Source organism: Sus scrofa, chromosome 1 (genome assembly GCF_000003025.6).
Source record: "Sus scrofa isolate TJ Tabasco breed Duroc chromosome 1, Sscrofa11.1, whole genome shotgun sequence".
Lineage (NCBI taxonomy): Eukaryota > Metazoa > Chordata > Mammalia > Artiodactyla > Suidae > Sus > Sus scrofa.
Window position 1 is genome coordinate 95,628,488 of NC_010443.5, and position 23,391 is coordinate 95,651,878.

Here is a 23,391-nt window from a genome sequence, read left to right on the forward strand (position 1 = left end):
GAGAAAGAAAGAGAGGAAGATAGGAGGGTAAAAAATAAAAACAAACTCTTGGAGCTGCTGATGCCCTGCCACATAGCCATCGTTAATTACATGTTATTCTAGAGAGCAGGTTTCACCTTTGAAGCCAAGTCAATGATTTCCCATTTTCCTGCACTACTTCTAAAATGGGCTAGGTCGGAGTTCCCGCCATGGCAGAGCAGAATTGAATTGAATTGAGGATTCAATCCCTGGCCTCGCTCAGTGGCTTAAGGATCCGGTGTTGCCAAGAGCTGTAGTATAGGTCGCAGACCCAGCTCAGATCCCGCATTGCTGTGGCTGCGGTGTAGGCTGGCAGCTACAGCTCTGATTAGACCCCTAGCCTGGGAACCTCCACAGGCCATGGGTGTGGCCCTAAAAAAAAGCAAAAAATAAATAAAATAAAATAAAATGGGCTAGGCCTATCTCCATGATAAAGAGAGAAGCTTATGAAATGATAAAGAAGTGATAACTGGTTGTAAAGACTACAGTTTGTTTGTAGAAAGTTATATATGGTTAAAGGATGAGGTTTTCTAGGTCTTCAACATCCACTCTATTTCACAGCAAAGTTCCTTAAATATTAAGCACACTTCTTAGGCAATTTAAAGATTTACATGTAAATACAAATAATACTAGCTGATTATTTCTGTCTAATCAAGATTTCTGTCTAATCATGGCTTCCACCCTAACAGCTGACTCGCCATAAGTCACAAAGTGGGTGTTTTTAGAGGAATGAAGACAAATTATGTTTGATGTGCCCACTTCCAAGCACTTTTCAGTGGTAGGGGCCACTAAAGAGTAAAACCTGTTTTGTTTCATAAGTGACAGTAAATGTCACCAATACCAAACCAGGCAGGGTGGGAGAGAGGCCTTTCTGGTCCCACTGTGACTCCCTGCATCCACCCACCCCTCTGGTCACTCCCAGGAACACACTAAGATCAGGAATACACAAGAGGATCAACTCTTTAACAGAGTTTTTAACTTAGAAAGCAATCACCTTCCTTGTAGACAAAAAGAAAAACTGAAATCTGTTTAGAAAGATATCCTTTCAGATTTTTTCTTTGCTCCTATATGCATATGTCATCAAACCCTTAGATATGCTCCTTTGGGTTAAACCAATTACAGTGCAGGAGCAGTTGCATTTACTATTGCTGTTTTGGCTTCAGAGACATTCCCTTTGGTTGTGAAGATTGACAGTGGCCTGGAGCATATTGCAAACACCCGGGTGCCAACAAGGAAGAATCACTTTTGCTGCCATGGCTGAAATCACCTTTGCTGCCATGGCTGGTTTAGTAGTCGTGCTCTCGGAATCCTTGTGGTGTACTAATTCAAAGCAGTACTAATCTGGTGCAGGATGATCCATACAATGCTCTTGTGTATTTACTGAGTGCAATATCCCCTGTCTCATTTTCACTAACTTCTTTGTGTGTGTGTGTGCTTTTTTTTATTATTATAGATTTATATCATTGTATCAATTGCTGCTGTACAACATAGTGACTCAGTCATATATATTATACATGTGTATATGTATATGTATGTATATGTATATGTGTGTGTATTACATATATCTATGTATGTGTGTATATATGTATATGTATATATATATATACATTCTTTTTCTCATATCATCTTCCATCATGTTCTATCCCAAGAGACTGGATATAGTTGCCTGTAGTATACAGTAGGATCTCATTGCTTATCCATTCTTTTTTTTTGTTGTTGTTGTTGTTGTTGTTGTTGTCGTCGTTGTTGCTATTTCTTGGGCTGCTCCCGCGGCATATGGAGGTTCCCAGGCTAGGGGTCGAATCGGAGCTGTAGCCACCAGCCTACGCCAGAGCCACAGCAACGCGGGATCTGAGCAGCGTCTGCAACCTACACCACAGCTCACGGCAACGCCGGATCGTCAACCCACTGAGCAAGGGCAGGGACCGAACCCGCAACCTCATGGTTCCTAGTCAGATTCGTTAACCACTGCGCCACGACGGGAACTCCCTGCTTATCCATTCTAAATGGATAAGCTTGCATCTACCAACCCGAAATCCCTATCCATCCCACTTCCTCCCGCCTCTGGCAACCATAAGTCTGCTTTCCATGTCTGTGATCTGTTTCTGTTTTGTAAGATAGGATTATTTGAGTCACATTTTATTTTATTTTTATTTATTTACTTTTGCTTCTTAGGGTTGCACCCACAGCATATGGAAGTTCCCAGACTAGGGGTCAAATTGGAGCTACAGCTGCTGGCTTACATACATCACAGCTCACGGCAATGCTGGATCCCTGACCCACTGAGCAAGGCCAGGGATTGAACCCAAATCCTCATGGATAGTTTCCACTGCACCACAATGGGAATTTCATGTGCCATATTTTAGATTCCACATGTAAGTGAAATTGTATGGCAGTTGTCTTTCTCCTTCTGACTTAATTCACTCAGTATGAGAATCTCTAGTTGCATCCATGTTCCTGAAAATGGCATTATTTTTTTCTTTTGATACCTTAGTATTCCATTGTATATATGTCCATCTACAGATGAATGGATTAATAAGGTGTGGTACATATATTCAACTACTTCTTTTTACTTGAGTTTTCCCCTTTTGGGAATGGGGGAGAACACTAGAGGCTAAATTACTTAAACTGTAAGGAGTAGGTGTATTTGTAGCATTGCACTTAGTGTAGGTGTGCAACAGCCATGAAAGAGATTAACAAGAATGAATAGAGTTACAGCATAATGAAGATGAAAGACCCTCAAGTTCAAGTATGCATGGAGTAGTCTCAATCTCCTTTCAGCTGTGGGAAGCAGAGAGACCAGCCTGCAGGGGCACCATGTCCACCAGTGCAAGGCCTGATGCAAAGCCTTGTTTGCCTGTAATGACATTATAAAGAAGCTTCAAAGACTTGAAAAATACAATCACCAATCTAAATGCAACTTGATTCTGTGAAGATGAAAGGCTCTTACCATTGGTGTTACTGATAGATCAAACTGTAGTTATCAAGCAAAGAATAATCAGGGTCATCTGCAAAGGACAGAACACAGAGCGACATTCAGTTAACATTTTTTTTCATGATAAGATCTTAGCCCATTTCAAATCAAGGCATTCCACTCAGCATCTGGTGACTGCCCTTCCATAAGAGGAACATATGTCTGGCAACAAAACCTACAAACAATAGTCTCAACTATAAGCCTGAAAACACATTGCAAATCCCTATTATGATTTCTTTGCCCTTGAGCATCCATGTCCAGATATCAGTGCCCACAGTAAAGTCATCTTCAAAAATGGACAAAAAATAAGTCCCATGTTATTGGGTGGTAATTATAAGTTAACAAGATTAAATTAACTGAAATCCTTAAATATTTCAAAGACATAATTTCAGCCACATTTTTTTCAGTCACTAAATTTTTGCTAAGATGCTACATGGAGCCTAAGATGTCTCTTCCCTCTTCCCTTGAATGTAGGCAGGTATATTTCTTTTACTCAAATAAATAATATGTATTTGTTGAGCACCTGCTATGTGCCCAGTATCGTGTTAGGTTTTGTGACTGAGTCATGAGAAAATAAAGTGCCTGTCCTCAAGGATCTTGTAATTATTTGGTGTATACAAATTAACAAAAAGTGCTAGGAGTTCCCATGGTGGTGCAGTGGAAACGAATCTGACTAGGAACCATGAGGTTGCAGGTTCAATCCCTGGCCTTGCTGAGTGGGTTAAGGATCCAGCATTGCCATGAGCTGTGGTGTAGGTTGCAGACATGGCTCGGATCCCATGCTGCTGTGGCTATGGCATAGGCTGGCCACAGCTCTGATCAGACCCCTAGCCTGGGAACCTCCGTAAGCTGCAGATGTGGCCCTAAAAAGACAAAAGACAGAAAAAAAAAAAAAATGCTAAATGTGTGGTTCTCCCAGAGGTATCATAGGAGTTCAGAGAAAAAAAAAAGAGACCAGAGTGATGTTAAATATTGTTATGAGCAGTGTACAAAACATATAATATTATGTTGTATGTTTCTTGACATCTCAAAAAATCACATTTCTGTGAATCCAAAGAAAACTATATCTTAATTTTGCTGTTCTCATGGTCCAAGTTGAAATAATCTCTTAATGAGATTGACTTTTAAGTTTCTTGTGGTACTTGAGTAACTGAATTCTTTTGGATCAGCTATAAAAATATGCCAATTACCAAATTCCACTCTGTGACAAACAGTGTTGTAGTTTCTAATATGGGTTCATTCTCCTGGAAATTTGATTCCATCTATTCCCTTCTTTCCTTTTCTTTCAAAATTCTAGCCACTTAACCTTCAAGAAAACCTGATCTAAGATTTCTTTTTTTAATTTTTTATTAAACTATAGTTGATTTACAATGTTCCTTAAATTTCTGCTATACAGCAAAGTGACCCAGCCACACATACATATACCTCCTTTTTTTATATATATATACTATCTTCTATCATGTTTTAACCCAAGAGTCTGGACACAGTTCCCTGTGCTGTACAGTAGGACCCATTGCTTATCTATTCTAAATGCAAGAGTCTGCATCTACCAACCCCAAACTCCCCGTCCTTCCCACCCCCTTCCCCCTGGCAAACACAAGTCTGTTCTCCATGTCTTTGATCTTCCGTTTTGTAAATACGATCATTTTGCCATATTTTAGATTCCAGATATAGGTGATACCATATGGTATTTGTCTTTCTTTTTGGTCGTTCTTGATGGCATACCTGGCAAGCTCTTAGGAACTGGGAGAGGTCCTCTCCTGTAAGAAATGAAAATCAAAGTCTTTCAGATAAGTTCTTGTCATTTTTCTTATTTTCTACTCCACTTTACAAGCATACGGCATGCTAATCAGATCTAGTTTCTGCCCTGGAGAGTTAAGAAAAGTTCAGATGAAGAAAAAGCTCTGCAGCGCTGACCTCCTGGATTCAGGCTGCAGATACTACATGATGCTGTGGAGCAAGGTGCACAGACCGCTGCCCCAAAGCCCAGAAATGAAGACTGTGTGCACAGAGGTCATGATTGCCTTATACAGCAGCGTCTTTCCATATAAAATGGGAACTCAAACAGCTCCTTCCTTGCTGTGAGGATTAAAAGAGCTAATTCCTAGTAACTGCTTTGAGCAGTGCTTGACATTCTTAAACACTGGGATGAATTTGCACATCCTTCTCAAATACTCCCTTATCTTTCTTTTTTTCTTTTTTTCTTCTTCTTTTTTTTTTTTTTTTTTTTTTGAGTGGCCACACCCACAGCATATGGAAGTTTCCAGGCCAGGGACTGAATCCAAGCTGCATCACAGATGACCTATGCTGCCACAGCTGTGGCATTGCCAGATCCTTCAATCCACTGCACTGAGCTGGGGATCAAACCCACACCTCCACAGTGACCAGAGCCACTGTAGTCAGATTCTTAATGCACTACACCACAGCAGGAACTCCTCCCTTTTTAAAGCTGGACTGAGGAGTTCCTGTCGTGGCTCAACGGAAATGAAACTGACTAGGAACCATGGGGCTGCAGGTTCGATCCCTGGCCTCAAGCAGTGGGCTAAGGATCTGGCATTGCTGTGAGTTGTGGTGTAGGTCACAGACGTGGCTCAGATCTGGTGTTGCTGTGGCTGTGGCATAGGCTGGTGGCTGTAGCTCCAGTTGGGCCCCTAGCCTGGGAATCTCCATATACCGTGGGTGTGGCCCTAAAAAGACAAAAAAAAAAAAAAAAAACTGGACTGAAACTCCAATAGCTTAGACTTCAAGGTGACTGTATGTGAAATAGAAGTTTTTCTTCCCTCAGAATCCTTTACATCAGGGGCAGCAAACTTTTTCTGTAAAAGACCAGATAGCAAATGATGCAGGCTTTGCTGACCACATAGCATTTCTATCACAATGCTCTTCAGCTCCAGTGCAAAAGCAGCAGTAGCCAGAATAGAAACAGAGGAGTGCAGTCCTGTTCTAACAAAGTTCTACATATGAACAATAATGTTTGAATTTCATATAATTTTCACATGCCACAAAACAGTACATTGAAATGTTTTTCAACTGTTTAAAAATGTGAAAACCCAGAGTTCCTGTTGTGGTTCAGTGTGTTAAGAATCCGACTAGCATCCATGAGGATGAGGGTTCGATCCCTAGCCTTGCTCAGTGGGTTAAAGAATCCAGCATTGCTGTGAGCTACAGGGTAGGTTGCAGATGCAGCTCAGATCTGGCATTGCTGTAGCTGTGGCAGCTGGAGCTCTGATTCAACCCCTAGTCTGGGAACTTCCATATGCCACAGGTCCAGCCCTAAAATTAATTAATTAACTAACTAACTAGGTTTTAAAATGTGAAAATTATTCTTAACCCGCAAGCTGTACCAAAACAGGTAGGTCAGATTTGACTCAGAGGGGGCCAGTGTTTGCCGACTCCTACTCTCTATAAGAAAGGTACAGGATTTGTGCATGAGTAATAATAATCACAGTGCCCCCTGAGCTCTGACTAGTAAAATCCATTTAACATTTGTCCTAAAAATGCTATTTCCAAAAATCTAGCAGCTTCACTAAGCAAATGCAGTGGTAGATATGTTCCAATTTGAATACATCCATAAGAAAAATGTTTATTCAAAGTACTTTTCTTCATGTGAAGGAAAGCTGGATATTACCTTGGCAAGTTAGGCCCCGTAGCCTTTCCTGGTGGGGCTGCATTCTTCTGGGGGCAGTAGAAATTCTCGTACATGATAGGTGCTAGAGGAATCATCAAGACACGAAACATTAAGAAGCTGGTTTCTTCTATTCTCAATGACATGTGACAAGAAAGACTATAGAGGAGTTCCCACTGTGGCTCAGCAGAAACAACTCTGACTAGTATCCATGAGGACACAGGCTTGACCCCCGGCCTCACTCAGTGGGTTGAGGATCTGGCATTGCCATGAGCTGTGGTGTAGGTCACAGACGTGGCTCAGATCTGGCATTGCTGTGAATGTGGCGTAGGATAGTGGCTGCAGCTCTGATTGGACCCCTAGCCTGGGAACCTCCATATGCATGGGTGTAGCCCTAAAAAGACAGACAGAAAGAAAGAGAGAGAGAGAAAAAAAAATAAAGAAAGAAAGAGAAAAAGAGAGAAAGAAAGAAAAAAGAAAGAATGAGAAAAGAGAAAAAGAAAGAAAGAGAAAAAGACTAATAGAATTGCTTCAATAACCCCTCACCCCGTGGCTCCATTCACCTGGTGGTGTCTGTCCAGTTTTGCGTTGATTCACAAAGTACTCAATATCCTTCTCAATACTGCACATTTCTAAACTCTTACGGACTTCTTCATACATCTAACAAAAAGAAGATAAATCTAGGTAGAGGCATGTCCAGAAAAGTGGTGATATGCCTTATTAAACTATGAAGTTTGAGAAATGGCTACTTTTCAAATTTTGTTTTGAAAAGACAAGATATTACCACGTCCTAGACTCATATAAAGGGATTTCTCTGATGTATATCTGCTACTAATTTTTTACAGATGACAAAAAATATATTTTTGTAGCAGCATAGAAACCTTGGTGGCAAGATTAAAAAAAAAAAACACTGACGGGGAAGTTCCCACGTGGTGCAGCAGATTAACGATCTAGCCATATGCCACAGGTGAGGCCCCTGAAAAAAAAGGATCTAGGGTTGCTACAGCTTACAACAATGGCATGGGTTCAATCCCTGGCCCAGGAACTTACACATGCTTCCAGTGTGGACAAAAAAAACCCACAAAACAAACAAAGGAAAAATAAATCTGAGTTCCCACTGTGACATAACAGGATTGGTGGCATCTCTGCAGCACTGGGATGCAGGTTTGATCCTGGCCTGATGTTGCCACAGCTGTAGTGTAGGAGTGTAGGTCAAACCTGTGGCTGGGATCTGATCCTTGGCCCCAGGAACACCATATGCCACAGGCAGCCAAAAAAAGAAAAATAAATAAATAAAAATCTTTTAAAAATAAATTAATGAATAACAAATAAAAATAAAACCAATGGGTCAACGAAAATAGATACCGAGTCCATGACCAGTTCCTCACACTGATGCAAAGACTATTGGAGAAAAGTTCTTCTAGTCAATCCTACTTATTTCCTGGGTGTTTCATTATTCTTCAAAAGTGAATGTCCCTCTAAGCGAGTGTGGCTATTTCTTAGGAAAGAAGGTTGCAATCATTTGATTCGGGTCCCTTTGAGACCTGGGAACCCATGACAATTGCTGTGCACACATTAAAGCTGGACTATTTCTGGCCCGAACGCTGCTGAAGTAAACCTGAGTCCGGGAGTGACCGTTAGGCTGGCATGGCTCAGTCTGCTAGTACTTGGTGCTAACTTGGAATGACGCCCCCCTCCAGACTGGAGCAGAATCTGGGATTCACATTCATGTTGTGACATCCCTGTTTTCCATAAATTAAACTGCATCTGGGTCTCCCTTCTCTGCTCTTCCGCCCTACCTCTGAATGTTTTAGAGAGAAAGTTACGGTGGAAAATGAACCAAGAGTCAGGCAGGTTAGGTATTTACCCGGGGGCATATTTACCGTGTGGCCTTGGCAAGATACTGTACCTATCTGGGCCTCACGTGAGGAGGGTAAACTAATAAATGTTTGTGGTTCCTTCCACTCTAAGGAATCCACTATGCAGAGAATTCTACATGGATGCCTCTGACTTACGTCATCACTTGTGACACACTGTTGTGACAGCTGATTCAAGTGTAACCATAGTGCATTCCGAAAGAAGTTTATTCGTTCACATTCTTGAGTCTCAAACACCTATAGAAACATAATGACATGTACATAAGCAGACACAGGGCCATTTGTTTAAACTAGCTATGACTTAAGAAGCATTGGTAACCCTGAATTATCTGTGACCTTGTGGGCCCAATTAGTATACTCCCCCCATCACTGAGAAAGCTCATAAACCCTTACCTCAGGTAAAGAATACAAATGGGGAGTTCCTGTCTTGGCTCAGTGGTTAACAAACCCGGCTAGGATTCATGAGGATGCAGGTTTGATCCCTGGACTCACATAGTGGGTTAAGAATCCAGCGTTGCCATAAACTGTCATGTAGGTCGCAGACGCAGCTCAGATCTGGCAGCAGCTGTGGCTCCAATTGGACCCCTAGCCCGGAACCTCCATATGCTGCAGTAGCAGCCCTAAAAAGCAAAAAATAAATAAATAAATAAATAAATAAGTCACTACCTGAACAATAGATTTTTGGATATAAACAAATATCAACTTAGGGAAAATCAAGCTATTCTATAAAGTGGATGCTATATTACTCAACAGTGGGTGTTACACATTAAGGTATTTTAAAATGTTGACTACAATACTACCACATTTTAAAACTTCTTATAACTTAAAACTTCAAATAAACAAAAATACAGAAAATAGCATAATGCATCAGTTTAGACATTTATCAACTCACAACTGATTCTGTTTTACATACATCCCTACCAACTCACCTATTCCCTGGAGCATTTTGAAGCAAATACATTATTTCATCTGCATTTTAGTATTCATGTATAATATGTATAGTATTTTAGTACATAAATACTAAAATATTACATTACTTATATTTTACATTATTATATTCAAATTAATTAATATAATTGATATAGTATTAATATATTACAATATATTAGTATATTACATATTACGATTATAATATCTGACATAGACAGAATTATAGAGAGTAATATAATGAAGACCCACATACCAACCACCCAGCTTTATCAAAACTTTTGGCCATATTTGCTTCAGATTCAGTTAAAGCCTCTGTGTATTTTCCTCAATCTCTATCACATTTCTCCTCCCCCAAGAGATAACCGTTATCCTAAATTTTATTGTTGTTATGCAGATATTTATAATATGTATGTATCCATAAGATGTATGTGCTATTGCTTTGCATGTTTTTAGACCGTATCAAAATGGCTTTATTCCAAGCTTTTCCGTTAGAGTATGGACTTAAAGCAGAAAATGTTTTAGGAGAGACCCACAGTTTCAGATGCTAAGATTAGAAACTGCAGAGGCTCTCTGGACCTCATACCAAGGGGACCACTGGTTCCTCTGGGAGGGTGGCTGCAGGGAAGCCAACCCCAGACACAGCCAATGGGACAGGCAGAGCAACTGAGGAAATGAGACAGCCCCCTCAGGAAGCCTGGCTGTGAAGAGGAGGAGGTAGAAGCAGCATTGTAGGCTTTAAAGCAGGAAAGAGCTGGGGCGGTGTAAATGAATGACAATAGAAGTCCCTGTGGTGGGCGGGAGTGGGGGGGTGGGGGGAATGGGGGATATGGGAGCTGTGCCCAAGGGAGTGGGGAAAGCCAGCTGGACAGGATCCTGAGCCCAGTGGTGGGAGAGCTGCCCTCTTCCACTAACAGGAGAAGGGTGGGGGGAGGGGCTAGATCATCAGTTGAATTCGTGTTTGAATTCACATCGCATCAGAGTCACCTCCAGGGTTTATTAACATGGAAACTGGTGGTCTAATTCTGGAGGCCTGGAGCTGGTCTAAGAATCTGCATCTCTAATGTTCCCAGGTGATACTACAGGTCCTGGGGACCTTCCTTTGAGAACCACTGGTACAAAAGTGTACAGACAGGGTGACAGAAACTTGAGGAAGTTTCAAGATTGCATCATTATGTTCTCTGGGACATTGCTAACTGAGGCGTGTGCTGAAAATGCGGGGCCATGGGGAGACCAAAGATGTAAGAATAAAAATCTTTAAAGCAGCTTTCTGCTGTTTGCATGCCCTTGCAGCACAGCAAGAACAGGTGAGGCACTTGACAGGTAATTACTTAATCAACCATGAGTTGATTCACCAGATTCATGCCTTCACTAACCAAATAGCATGGTCAGGATGGGAAAGGAGCAGAAAGATGAAGACTGGAGGAAAACATTCCAGTTCCTTCCATCCTCCCCTTAAATTCCAGATTTCTAATTTGCTTGAGCAATTCTACAAAAATGGCGAAAGGAAGTCCCGCCCTTCCATTTCCAGGTACCTCGCAGGCCTTGATGTGCTCACTCTGCCACTCTTCTCGGACCTTATCCAGCGTATTGACGTGCAGCATATACGCTTTGTCTGCAATGGAGGGGAGGGGCTCGGATTTGGAAACTGGACAGGAGAGGGGCTCACAGATCCACTCCTCAGGCCCCTTCCAGAAGGCAAACCAAACTCATGGGAGTCGCAGTGAGCCCACAAGGCTCCTGGGACCTCTTAATGTTGGAAAGCCATAATTACATCTCACCCTCATCATATCTTTGTGAAAAATAAGCAAAGGTGGGCATCACTTACTTTTTAAAGGAAAACCAAGCCATTAGCAAGACATGCTTCATGGAAGGAGATGTGAAAGCTGACAAGGAACCTCTGGCAGAGTCTGCTTTCACCTCTTACCATTTTTAGGACAAGTAAAGAATGAGGGGTGCAGAAAAGTGAATACCAAGTGACTTAAGTTTTAGATTTAGAGGCATAAGAGACCATGGTCGTGAGAGGCTTGTCTCCTGCAGGACACTCTGGAAATTAAAAGCCTTTGCAAACACTTGGTTTGGAGCTTAGATTTCAGTGATTGCAAGGCCTCATAACTTGGCTGTTTCTTTCACAGCAGGTACAAATCATCAGGGCCAAAATGGTGTTTTAAGATGGATATACCCAATAAGTCAGAATGAGCCCCCGATTACAAAGCAGCTGCCACATGACCCCCCTTCTCCACCACCATTCAACCCTGTCATGCAGCAGACAGTGGCCAGAAGCTGCTGCCTCACTTGCATCCTCCCACTATTCCTAATTGCCCCCTTCCCTCTGTTCCTCCCTCTGATACCTTGTTAATCCTACTATATATCCACATATTCATTACCGTAAGGTATATAAAACTACCTTTCTCAGACAGATTTATGGTAATGTAAGGCCCACCACAATCCTCCCCCACCAAGGGAGCAGACCCCTCACCCGAGTCTTCTACTGCCGTCTTTGAAGTTGCCAGTTTCACAAATAGCTGCAGAGACAAAAAGGAACAAGAGGTTGGGAATGCTGGTTCAGGCTTCTTCTACAGGCAAAACAGACTTAAAAGCAATGACTGCGAAGAGACAAGCTCTCGTCCAAGTCTTACGCATGTTTCTCTCTAAGTTAACCATCCAACTTGCCCTCTAATCTTATTGCCATTGGAAAATATCCATTAACGGAGTTCCTATCATGGCTCAGTGGTTAATGAACCCGACTAGTATCCATGAGGATGTGGGTTTGATCCCTGGCCTCACTCAGTGGGATAAGGATCCAGCGTTTCTGTGAGCAGTGGTGTAGGTCACAGATGCTGCTCGGATCCCGCATTTCTGTGGCTGTGGTGTAGGCTGGCAGCTGCAGCTATGATTCGACTCCTAGGCCAGGAACCTCCATAGGCCGCAGGTACGGCCTTAAAAAGACAAAAATAAATAAATAAATAAATTAAGCATATTTCCCTATACCTTCTAAATACATACTCCTGTCTTCTGATTGCTGACAATCTTCTATCCAGATTTTATAAAATTAAATTTGCAAAACACCCAAGCAGGAGGCAGCCTAGCTATAAAGAATACATGAGCTAAGGTTTTTTTTTTGGGGGGGGGGTTGCTGCACCTGCAGCATGAAGAAGTTCACAGGCCAGGTTTATTATTCCCTTGCCACAGCTGTAGCCAGAGCCACAGCAGTGACAACACCAGATCTTTAACTGGCTGAGCCCCAAGAGAAGTCCATGAGCTGAGTTTTGAAGAAAGATGAAAATATCAGAGCCCCCTCCTCCATGGCCATGCTTCTCCCACTCTTCCCCACCCCCAAAAATACAACAAGGGGTTTTTCTGGCTCAGAGGACTGTAATGGCCTGTAGGAGGATATTGTCAGAATCTTAGAGTGCAAGTCCACGTTTTATTAAGATTATTTATTGACTTTAGCTTGATATATATAAATCTTAGATTTTTCACGCTGTCGGCTCTCCCAGGTACCTTTTCTTGTTGCTTTGGGTTGACCAGGTTGGCACTCCGGTGGACCGCCTGCTCTGCTTCATCTTTGTCCCGGCATTTCTGCTCATAGTTCTTCTTTGCCTATGTGGTTATGAGTCAACAGAGAACTAAGACAGGTGAGCAGATGTGACACTGAAGAGCAGCCACTCTAGCCCCCCAGTGCCCAGCAAAGAACAGGATACACTGATCAGGGCTGGGATCACCACTAAACTGAGAACTGATGCTCTTTCTGACCTATCTGTGGAAGCTCTCACCAGCACTTTTCCAAATCATGTATGTAGAGGCAACCTGATCAAGGAAGTAATAATTCCTATTTGGCAAGTATATGAGCCTCAAAAAATTTACTGAAACAAAAGAAGGACTTTAAAAAACATAAAATCAGGGAGTTCCCATCGTGGCTCAGCGGTTAACGAATCTGACTAGGAAACATGAGGTTTCGGGTTCGATCCCAAGCTTTGCTCAGTGGGTTAAGGATCCGGCATTGCCATGAGCTGTGGTGTAGGTTGCAGACGTGGCTCGGATCCCACGTTGCTGTGGCTGTGGTATAGGCTGGGGCTACAGCTCTGATTCGACCCCTAGCCTGGGAACCTCCATATGCCGCAGGAGCGGCCCTAGAAAAGGCAAAAGACCAATAAAATAAAATCATTAAAAAATTAAAAATATAAAATCAAATACTTATGTAAGATGTGTAATCCAATGCTATGTGACATTCATAACCCTCAGAATGTAGATGCAATCACTTGGTCATGATAACTATAACCACGCTTCAATATTCCAATGTGCCTCATCACAGCATGTGGACAGGAGGAAGGGCATCAATCCCATCATTCCTTCTTGACTTAAAGAACTCTATTTTAGGAGTTCCCTTCATGGCTCAGTGGTTAACGAACCCGACTAGCATCCATGAGGATGCAGGTTCAATCCCTGGCCTCACTCAGTGGGTTAAGGTTCTGGCATTGCCGTGAGCCGTGGTGTAGGTTGTAGATACGGCTCTGCTCTTACATTGCTGTGGTTGTGGTGTAGGCTAGCGGCTACAGCTCCAATTGGACCCCTAGCTGAGAACTTCCATATGATGTGGGTGCGGCCCTAAAAAGACAAAAAAAAAAAAAAAAAAGAATTCTGTTTAGCAAGTTTAAAGGTAAGTTGTGTTCACTTCTGTGTTACCATTATTACCAGCAGGATGGAAACAGTTCACAAACTGCAGTTAGTGAATCAAACAATTTTCTCTTTGAACTACTGAAACACAGACTTCCTCAAACAAAGCAAATCCGTGAATCAGTCAGCTGATAAATAAAAATGGTAACCTCCTCCCCCACCCCCACCCCAAACATTCGACCAAGAATGAAGACATCTTCACAGGGATGGATTGTGCTCATCAAATGTCTCATGTGCTCCCCTACTTTTCTCACCATTCCCTGCAATTTAGTTGGGGTTAAACTTTCAGTAAACAACCTTATAATTTTCTACACTACGCACATATAGAAATAAAATTCATAACTTTTCATAATTACAAGCATATAAGATATTCATTATGCTTCCTTCCTTATACAACAAAATGTTACAGACATTTCTCTGTATCAAGGATGATTCCTATAGCTGAAGACTTTTAAAGGCTGTAAACACATACACACACACATATGTCTCTGTGTGTGTTGTCATAATTTTCTTAACCAACTCTCTTTTGGTGGACATTTATCTTCCAATTTTTTAACATAAAAATACTCTGATTTTTGTTTTGGGTAGTGTGAATTTATAGGACAAATTCCCAGGAGTGTAACTGTTTGGTAAAAGAGTATATACATATCAGAATTTCCTGCAAAATGTTTTCACCAATTCATACTCTTATAGGCTCTCACCAACACCAAGATTAGGTAATGTTTTTACTCTTTCTATTACTGGAGATGAGAATATTGGCATAAGCCTTGTTTTATTTGTATGCATTTCATTACTAAGGTGGTATGTTATTTCTACTTCATGTCTTTTTCTTACTTTTTGGGGAGCATTGTTCATTTAAATTGGTCTTTAAGACCTCAGTCTAGGAGTCCCCATTGCAGATCAGTGGTAATGAGCCTGACTAGTATCCATGAGGACGTGGGTTTGATCCCTGGCCTTGCTGAGTGGGTTAAGGATCTGATGTTGCCATGAGCTAAGGTGTAGGTCACAGACATGGCTCAGATCTGGTGTTGACGTGGCTGTGGTGTAGGCAGGCAGCTGCAGCTCTGATTCAACCCCTAGCATGGGAACTTCCATATGTTGTGGGTGCAGCCATAAAAAGGCAAAAAGAGACCTTTGTCTACACCAGGAACACTAACTAGTTGTAAATTATATGTTACAAATATCTCACCTCATTTGTCATGTCTTTTTTTTTTTTTTTTTTTTTTTTTATCTTTTTGCCATTTCTTGGGCCACTCCCACGGCATATGGAGGTTCCCAGGCTAGGGGTCTAATCGGAGCTGTAGCTGCCAGCCTACGCCAGAGCCACAGCAACTCAGGATCCGAGCCGCGTCTGCAACCTACACCACAGCTCACGGCAACGCCGGATCGTTAACCCACTGAGCAAGGCCAGGGATCGAACCCGCAACCTCATGGTTCCTAGTCGGACTCATTAACCACTGCGCCACGATGGGAACTCCTTTTTTTTTTTTTTTTTTTTTTGCTTTTTAGGGCCACACTCACAGCACATGGAGGTTCCCAGGCTAAGGGTTAAATCGGAGCTACAGCTGCCAGTCTACACCACAGCCACAGTAATGCAGGATCTGAGCCATGTTTGCAACCTACACCACAGCTCACAGAAATGCCAGATCCTTAACCCACTGATTGAGGCAAGGGATCGAACCCAAAACCTCATGGTTCCTAGTTGGATTTGTTTCTGCTATGCCACAACGGGACTCCCGTTACATGTCTCGAAGCCACGTATGAGATATTTTTTCTTTTGCTCTAAAGAAGTCTTAAATTTTAAGTCTGATCAGTCTTTCTCTTTCCTGCATTATTTTTAATATAACATATTGAGCATTTTTTCTTTGTTGCTACAGTCCTTATAATCTTTTTTTTTGGGGGGGGTCTTTTTTTTTTTTTTTAAGCGCTATACCCACGGCATATGGAAGGTCCCAGGCTAAGGGTCTAACTGGAGCTGTAGCTGGTGACCTACAGTACAGCTCACGGTAATACTTTAACCCACTGAGTGGGGTCAGGGATTGAAGCTGCATCCTCATGAATACTAGTTGGGTTCATTACTGCTGAGCCACAATGGGAATTCCAAAATTGTATTTTTAAAAGTTACACAATTAACTTAATCTTTCCCCAATTTTTGGTCACTATCACTTTTAGTTTTCTTTGTAAGTAGTGAGCAGGTCATGTATTTTGTTTTTCTTATTTTGGATGATTTCCTAAAGATAGAATCTTAGATTTTTGCATTTAGATTTTATAGTTCTAAAAGCATATCATAAAGTATTTTAAAAGGTTATATGGGCTCCAGGAGCACCTGCTGTGGAACAGTGGGTTAAAAATCTGACTGCATCCAAGTTTAGCTGGATTGCAAAGTTAAGTTTATGATTATGAAATAAAAACTAAACAACAAAAAAATAAATAAATAAAAATCTGACTGCAGGAGTTCCCGTCGTGGCACAATGGTTAACGAATCCAACTAGGAACCATGAGGTTGCGGGTTCGGTCCCTGGCCTTGCTCAGTGGGTTAACGATCTGGCGTTGCCGTGAGCTGTGGTGTAGGTGGCAGACACGGTTCGGACCCCGCATTGCTGTGGCTCTGGCGTAGGCTGGCAGCTACAGCTCCGATTAGACCCCTAGCCTGGGAACCTCCATATGCCGTGGGAGTGGCCCAAGAAATGGCAAAAATACCAAAAAAAAAAAAAATCTGACTGCAGTGGTTCAGGTCACTGAGGAGGTGCAGGTTCGATCCCTGGTCCAGCACAGTGGGTTAAAGGATCTGACATTGCCACAGCTACAGCATAAGTCACATCTGCAGCTTGGATTCAAGCCCTGGCCTAGAACTTCCACAAGCCACAGGTAAGACCATTTAAAAAAAAGTGCTATGGGCTCCAGGGAAGGTGGAGCAGATGTACTCTTCACCACTCCTCCACGGAAATATAACTAAAGCCCCTGGACATTCTACATAAAACAAACATAAGATTCTGAAAGGTAGAGAGAAGAAGTTAGATTGGCTACTGGTCTCAGAGAGTGACCTAGAAGCCAGTTCCCTGGGTTTTCTTCTGGCCTCACATGTCACAGACTTAATGCCAAAGCAGCAGACAGCCAAGAAATGCCAATGGACATAAACAAAAAAAGGCCCAATAAAAACCTACCTAACCAAAAGACCAGAAAAAGGGCAGAAATCTCCATGTTCTACTGTAGTCAAGCACCACACAAAGAAACTATGTCCCCCTCCTGCCCACCACATATTCAGCAAAGGCCAAGTGGGGAATCTAGACTTTTACCCTCTCCAAGCTATAATGAGGTTCCCAACTCTCCTGCTGAGGTGCTATCAGAGAAGGACAAATAAGAAGCTGAGATTTTCATTCCCACCAGGAGGTAACAAAGCCCCACATATGGGGCCAGTAGAGATGGGGAGCCTGGACCTCCACCACCCCAATCTGGCAGTAATGAGATCCTGGCTACAGTGGTCTCAGAAGGGTTCTAGTGGTGAATCAGAACTTTAACCACCTCTCAGTAGTTACAAAGCCACACCAACCCCAGTGTATCAATGGAGGCCAAGGAGGAAACCTAGACTTTTACCCCTCCTTAGCAGTAATGAAGTGGCACTTCACCTCGCCTGCTAGAGTGGAGTCAGAATAAGACAGCTAAAACATAAGGTTTAAATAAGATCCAGAGTCTTGCAACATAATGCCTAAAATGTCCAAAATCAATTGAATATTACTCATCATACCAAGAACCAGGAGGATTTCAAAGTCGATGAAAAGAGCCATGAAGGATGTCAACATCCAGATGACAGAGATGTTAGAATTATCTGACAAAAATTTTAAAGCAGCCATAATAAAAATATTCAACAAGCAATTGCCAACACATTTGAAACAAATGAAAAAAGAGATAGTGTTTTTCGAACAAAAGAAAACAAAAAACAAAAACAAAAACCCAAAACAACAGAAAAGCTCAGCAAAGAAATAGATGGTATAAATAAGAAACAAATAGAAATTTTAGAACTCAAAAATACACTAACTGAAATAACCAAAAGGATGGACCTGCAAATGGAGGAGACAGAAGAAAGAATTGGTGAACCAGAAGATATCACAATAGAAATTACCTGATCTGAACAACAGAGAGCAAATAGGCTAGAAAAAAATGAACAGAGCCTCATAAACTTTTGGCACCATAACAAAAGATATAGCATTCATGGCTGCAGAATCCTAGGAGGAGAGGGTTGGCTGAAAAAGTATTTCAAGAAAAAATGGCTGAAAACTTTCCAAATTTGGCAAAAGATATAAACCTACAGATTCCAGAAGCTGATCAAACCCCAAAAGATAAACCCAAAGAAATCCATTAAAAGCACAGAGATGAACTTCTGAGAACTAAAAAAAGAAAATATCTTTAATGACACCTTATCTATAAGGGGAAATCAGTTTGAATTATAGCAGCTTTCTTATCAGAAACTATGGAGGCCATGAGAAAGCAGCGCAACATTTTGCTGAAAAAAAAAGAACTACCAACACACAATCCTGTGTCCAATGAAAATATTCTTTAAGAATGAAGGCAAGAAAGTTCCCTTGTGACTCAGCAGGTTAAGAATCTGCAGCTTTGGGACAGACTGCAACTGCAGCATGGGTTCAATCCCTGGCCTAGAAACTTCCACATGCCATGAGTGCAGCCAAAAAAATTCTTAATTGCAACAGAAGAAATGGTGGGGGAAAAACTGTAATCGTAATGTATACATGTAAGGATAACCTGACCCCCTTGCTGTACAGTGGGAAAATAAAATTTAATAAAAAAAAAAAAAAAACAAAAACAAAAACAAAAAAACAAAAAAATTCTTAAAAAAGAGAAAGAGAAAAAAACTACATTCTCAGATAAAGGAAAACTAAGGTAAGAGTATTTATCACTAGTAGACCTACTCTGAAGAATGGAAGAAGTTCTTCAAACAAAACAAAATTATAAAAGAAGAAATCTTGGAACATTAGAAGAAAAAAAAAAAAAAACCACCAAGCAAAAAATGGTTAAATACAGGGAGTTCCTGTCATGGCTCAGCTATAATGAACCTGACTAGTATCCATGAGCATGCAAGTTTGATCCCTGGCCTCTATCAGTTGGTTAAGGATCTGGTGTTACCATGAGCTGTGGTATAGGTCAGCAGCTGCAGCTCCGATTTGACCCCTAGCCTAGAACTTCCATTTGCCGCAGGTGTGGCCCTAAAAAAGAAAAATAAGGGGGGATACAATAGTCTTCCTTTCTTCCCTTGAGTTTTATAAATTACTTTTGACAGTTGAAGCAAAAATTTTAACACTGTTATGGCTTTTAATGTAAGTAGAGTAAATAGTTAGGAAAATTATATTCCAATAAGGCTTTCTCCTTAATTGTGAGAAAGCTTGTCTCAAGGAACAGTCACATTATCAACCAACACTCTTTCTGCATTACATTGACATCATTCCCTACTTATTGATCACTTTTCAGGTGATCTGCATCAAGGAAAAATACATACAGGCCAGACTGCATATGCTATTAATATTGGTGGCATTTTTCTTTTTTGACCATGTTACCAGATATGATGGCAGAGTCACATAATGTCATGATGATACTTCTGTACAAAGATGGAGTCACAGATGTTTCAGTAACAGAGCTCATTGTTAAGGGATTCATGAAAAGCTAGTGTGAGTTCCCCAGCAATTTGTCTTGGTTCCATTTTGTTAAGATTTTTTAAATAAATTACTTAAGGAAGGCTTTTACAATTTGCAAATATCTTAAAACAGGAAGAAGTCACTTAATAAAAATAGGTAAGAAATTAAGATTCAAAAATTCTTACAGGGAAGAAGCTCAAATTCAACAAGATAGACATGATTTTATGCCTTGGCCTGAAATATTTAAGTTGAATTGTTATACCTTCCCAAGTTGCCACAAAGATAACATCATTGTGTTTCTTCTATCTAATTTTTTTTTTGTCTTTTTGAGGGCCACACCCATGGCATATGGAGGTTCCCAGGCTAGGGGTCCAATTGGAGCTGCAGCTGCTGGCTTACGCCACAGCCACAGCAATGCCAGATCCAAGCCGAGTCTACAACCTACACTGCAGCTCATGGCAACACCGGATCCTTAACCCACTGAGCGAGGCCAGGGATCGAACCCACAACCTCATGGTTCCTAGTCGGATTCATTTCCACTGCTCCACAGTGGGAACTCCTCTTCTATCTAATTTCATCCTCAGTCTTTCCAAGGCCTTAAAAAGGAAGTCGAACCACTAAAGGTTGTTTTCTCTAAAACACTGCACTAACAAGTAATGACATTATTGAAATGTTATTTTTCAGGAATATGTTGATACACAGCACAGGATTTCAGAAAAAGTCACTATTCCTAAAAAGAAAAAAAAAAGGCAATAAAGCGAGACTCACATCCATGGTTTTCTTGAATTGTAAGCTCTTTTGTTTATGGACAGCATCCATTATAAGCTCCGTCTGTGAAGAGAACACAAGCACTATTAACAATCAAAGCCAACTGTTAACACCAGCTTATTTTGAGGGCTAAGTGTTCAACATGGATTATCTCATTTAGTCCTCATACAACCCAGAAGGTTGCTGTTATTATTCCCATTTCACAGATAAGGAGACTGCAGCATAGAAAGGCTGAACAATTTTCCTAAGGTCTTACACCTTTGAACCTCACCAGCCACCAGTGCGAATCACTGATCACTTTAGAATAGTTGCATCATTAAATCTGTAATCAAAGAACTTGGGTTTCAAAAAGGGATTCTAAAACATTTGTTAAAGCACCATTTATATTTTAAAAGGGGTCTTTATTCTGTAAGCCTATGCTGACACAGTCAAGTTAGGGACTCAGAAACATTCATTTCTGTGACATCCACCAACAGCACCCCCTTTACCAGCAAGGAGCCCAGGCAGTATGAAGCAAAGAAATGCTTGTGGAACAACTGAAAGAAGCTGTTCCCCTACTCTTTACCCATCTAATTCAGGGAAGGGAAGCTACTCTGTTGAGTTCACTTGGGAGCAATTTCTTTGCCACAGCTGTAACATCAATATGTTACATTTGCCTAATAACACATTTATCAATATAATGGAGCTAGTAATAAAAAAATCTCTCAAACATAACAGTAGCTCCTTTTATCAAGCTTTATGATGTGCTAAGCAACTTTCATGCATCATAACAACTCTGAGTACTCATCCCCCTTTTCTTGACAGTAAACTGAGATGCATTAATCTACCTAAGGTACTACTCTCAGCAAGGAGCAGAATTGGGATTTGGGCACAGCCTGACTCCTGCTCTTGTTCCCAATCATTATTCAAAACTACCATTATCCTTAGGACAGCTCTATATACCAAATGGGCATATGAAGGGCCAACAGATGCAATAATTCAAATTGATCCATGGCACTGCTCTTGTACAAAATGACGGAATGCAAAATGACATGGAAAATGATATTCAAATGTTTCTCTTTCTTCTGGAAAACTAAGGGGTTTTTTTTGTTGTTGTTGTTGTTGTTGTTGTTTTTTTAAGGGCTGCCCCCATGGCATATGGAGGTTCTCAGGCTACAGGTCAAAACATAGATCTGTATCTGCTAGCCTATGCCAGAAACAGAAACACAGAATCCAAGCTACACCTGCAACCTACACCACAGTTCACAGCAACACCGGATCCTTAATCCACTGAGCAGGGCCAGGAATTGAACCCACGTCCTCATGGATACCAGTCAGATTCATTTTGGCTGAGCCACAGTGGGAACTCCTGGAAAACTAAGGTTTTGTCTGTTACCACAGCATGCAAAAATGAATGGATTTTCAAGATTTCTGGATGGAAGGTTTGGGATGATCTCATTTCAAATAAGAGCTTTGTGGAATACACGAAATTCCCTTGGGGGAGCCAACAGGACCCTCAGAGAACTAAGCAGTCATCTTCTAGCCCAGCTGAAATTGAGGGACCAGGAGGTAACAGTGGAGACTTCAAGGATGCAGGGAACAGACAGGGCTCCAACATGACCTCAGCTGAAAAGACTCACAGATAGATCCCTGCCGTAGACTGGGAGGTGTGTGGCTCCCAGGAGGCCTAGGTGCCTCTGCCAGGAGGGGCAGGGAACCATTATTCATAATGGTTCCAGATTTTCCAAGCTCCATGGAGCAGGTCAATTAGCAGTGTTGGTCTATCCATCATCTTTTCTAGTCCAAATATACACACTGCCTTCCTTCTGGTTAAGGAGCTTCTATTATTTTATGGTTTGTGGTCCAAGCCAGGCCTCCTTATCCCAAGTTCTATACAACATCTTCTTCAAGCACCTCTCAAGTGGATACAAAGTTCTACCTCACATCCTTCTCTCTGCCTTCAAGGATTCCTGGCATTTGTATGTGGGCAGGATCTTAGAAAGCAGCAGTTCAAATCTAACCTGACAGGTGTGGTCCTCAGGGCCCACAAGGTGACATTGCCCAAGGCCACTCAGTGACACCCAGTCCAGCTCTGTCTGCTATACCACTTTAATTTGTCTCCTCATGTCCATCCTCACTTATGGGGTGACCTACTCATGGTGGCCCCAGAAAATCACGACTTCCCTCTCAAGACTCCTTTAGGAAGTTTTTGTTCTAGGATTCATTCTTTCTGCTTAGACCAACTCCAGTAGAAATACAATTATGTTTTCTATTTTTTTTTTTCCTTTTTAGCCACCCCATGGCAGGGATCAGATCCAAGCTACAGCTGTGACCTAAGCTGCAGCTGCAGCAACGCTGGATCCTTAACCCACCACACTAGGCTGGGGATCAAACCTGCATCCCAGCGCTCCCAAGATGCCACCAATCCCATTTTGCCACAGTGGGAACACCTATGATTATGTTTTCTTATCAATGACACAAAGTACCATAAAAACACCATCATTTCTGCTATAAAGTGGGAAGAAGAAAGAAGAAAAGGGGGAAAGGAAAGGGAATATATAATTGACTTAAGTGACCTCCAGAAAATTACTGACAGAGTTGCTGAGTGGCCTGTTCGTCTGTCTACCCACAATCAGACTGTACCCTGAAAACTGGAAGCCACAATCTGTGTAACCAAGGAGGTTTTGTTTTTCAGAGACTGCCGTTGACAAAGAAAGAACATTCTGCTGTGATCATCCCAATCTTAGCTGAGAAAGTGAAGCATAATGTTGGCACCAAAGGGGAGAGTGACAGACCAAGCGTCTTTGGAAGTGTCTTGGAAGGAACCTCAGCACCCAAAATGGCAAGACTGGGAGTTCCTGTTGTGGCTCAGCGGAAACGAACCCAATTAGTATCCATGAG

At 41.7% G+C, this 23,391-nt stretch overlaps 1 protein-coding gene across 1 annotated transcript in view; it reads right to left on the reverse strand.

Moving 5' to 3' along the window:
- The window catches only part of PSTPIP2 (proline-serine-threonine phosphatase interacting protein 2), a 96,372-nt gene continuing 75,949 nt past the window's right edge, over positions 2,969-23,391 (reverse strand). The window contains exons 6-14 of the mRNA XM_021092533.1: positions 20,512-20,574; positions 12,926-13,024; positions 11,901-11,946; positions 10,957-11,036; positions 8,633-8,731; positions 7,181-7,277; positions 6,621-6,702; positions 4,718-4,752; positions 2,969-3,026 (exon numbers count right to left, since the gene is read on the reverse strand). Of these exons, the coding sequence (XP_020948192.1) occupies positions 2,977-3,026; positions 4,718-4,752; positions 6,621-6,702; positions 7,181-7,277; positions 8,633-8,731; positions 10,957-11,036; positions 11,901-11,946; positions 12,926-13,024; positions 20,512-20,574 (651 nt within the window). The 3' untranslated portion in view covers positions 2,969-2,976. The remainder of the gene's footprint in view (positions 3,027-4,717; positions 4,753-6,620; positions 6,703-7,180; positions 7,278-8,632; positions 8,732-10,956; positions 11,037-11,900; positions 11,947-12,925; positions 13,025-20,511; positions 20,575-23,391) is intronic.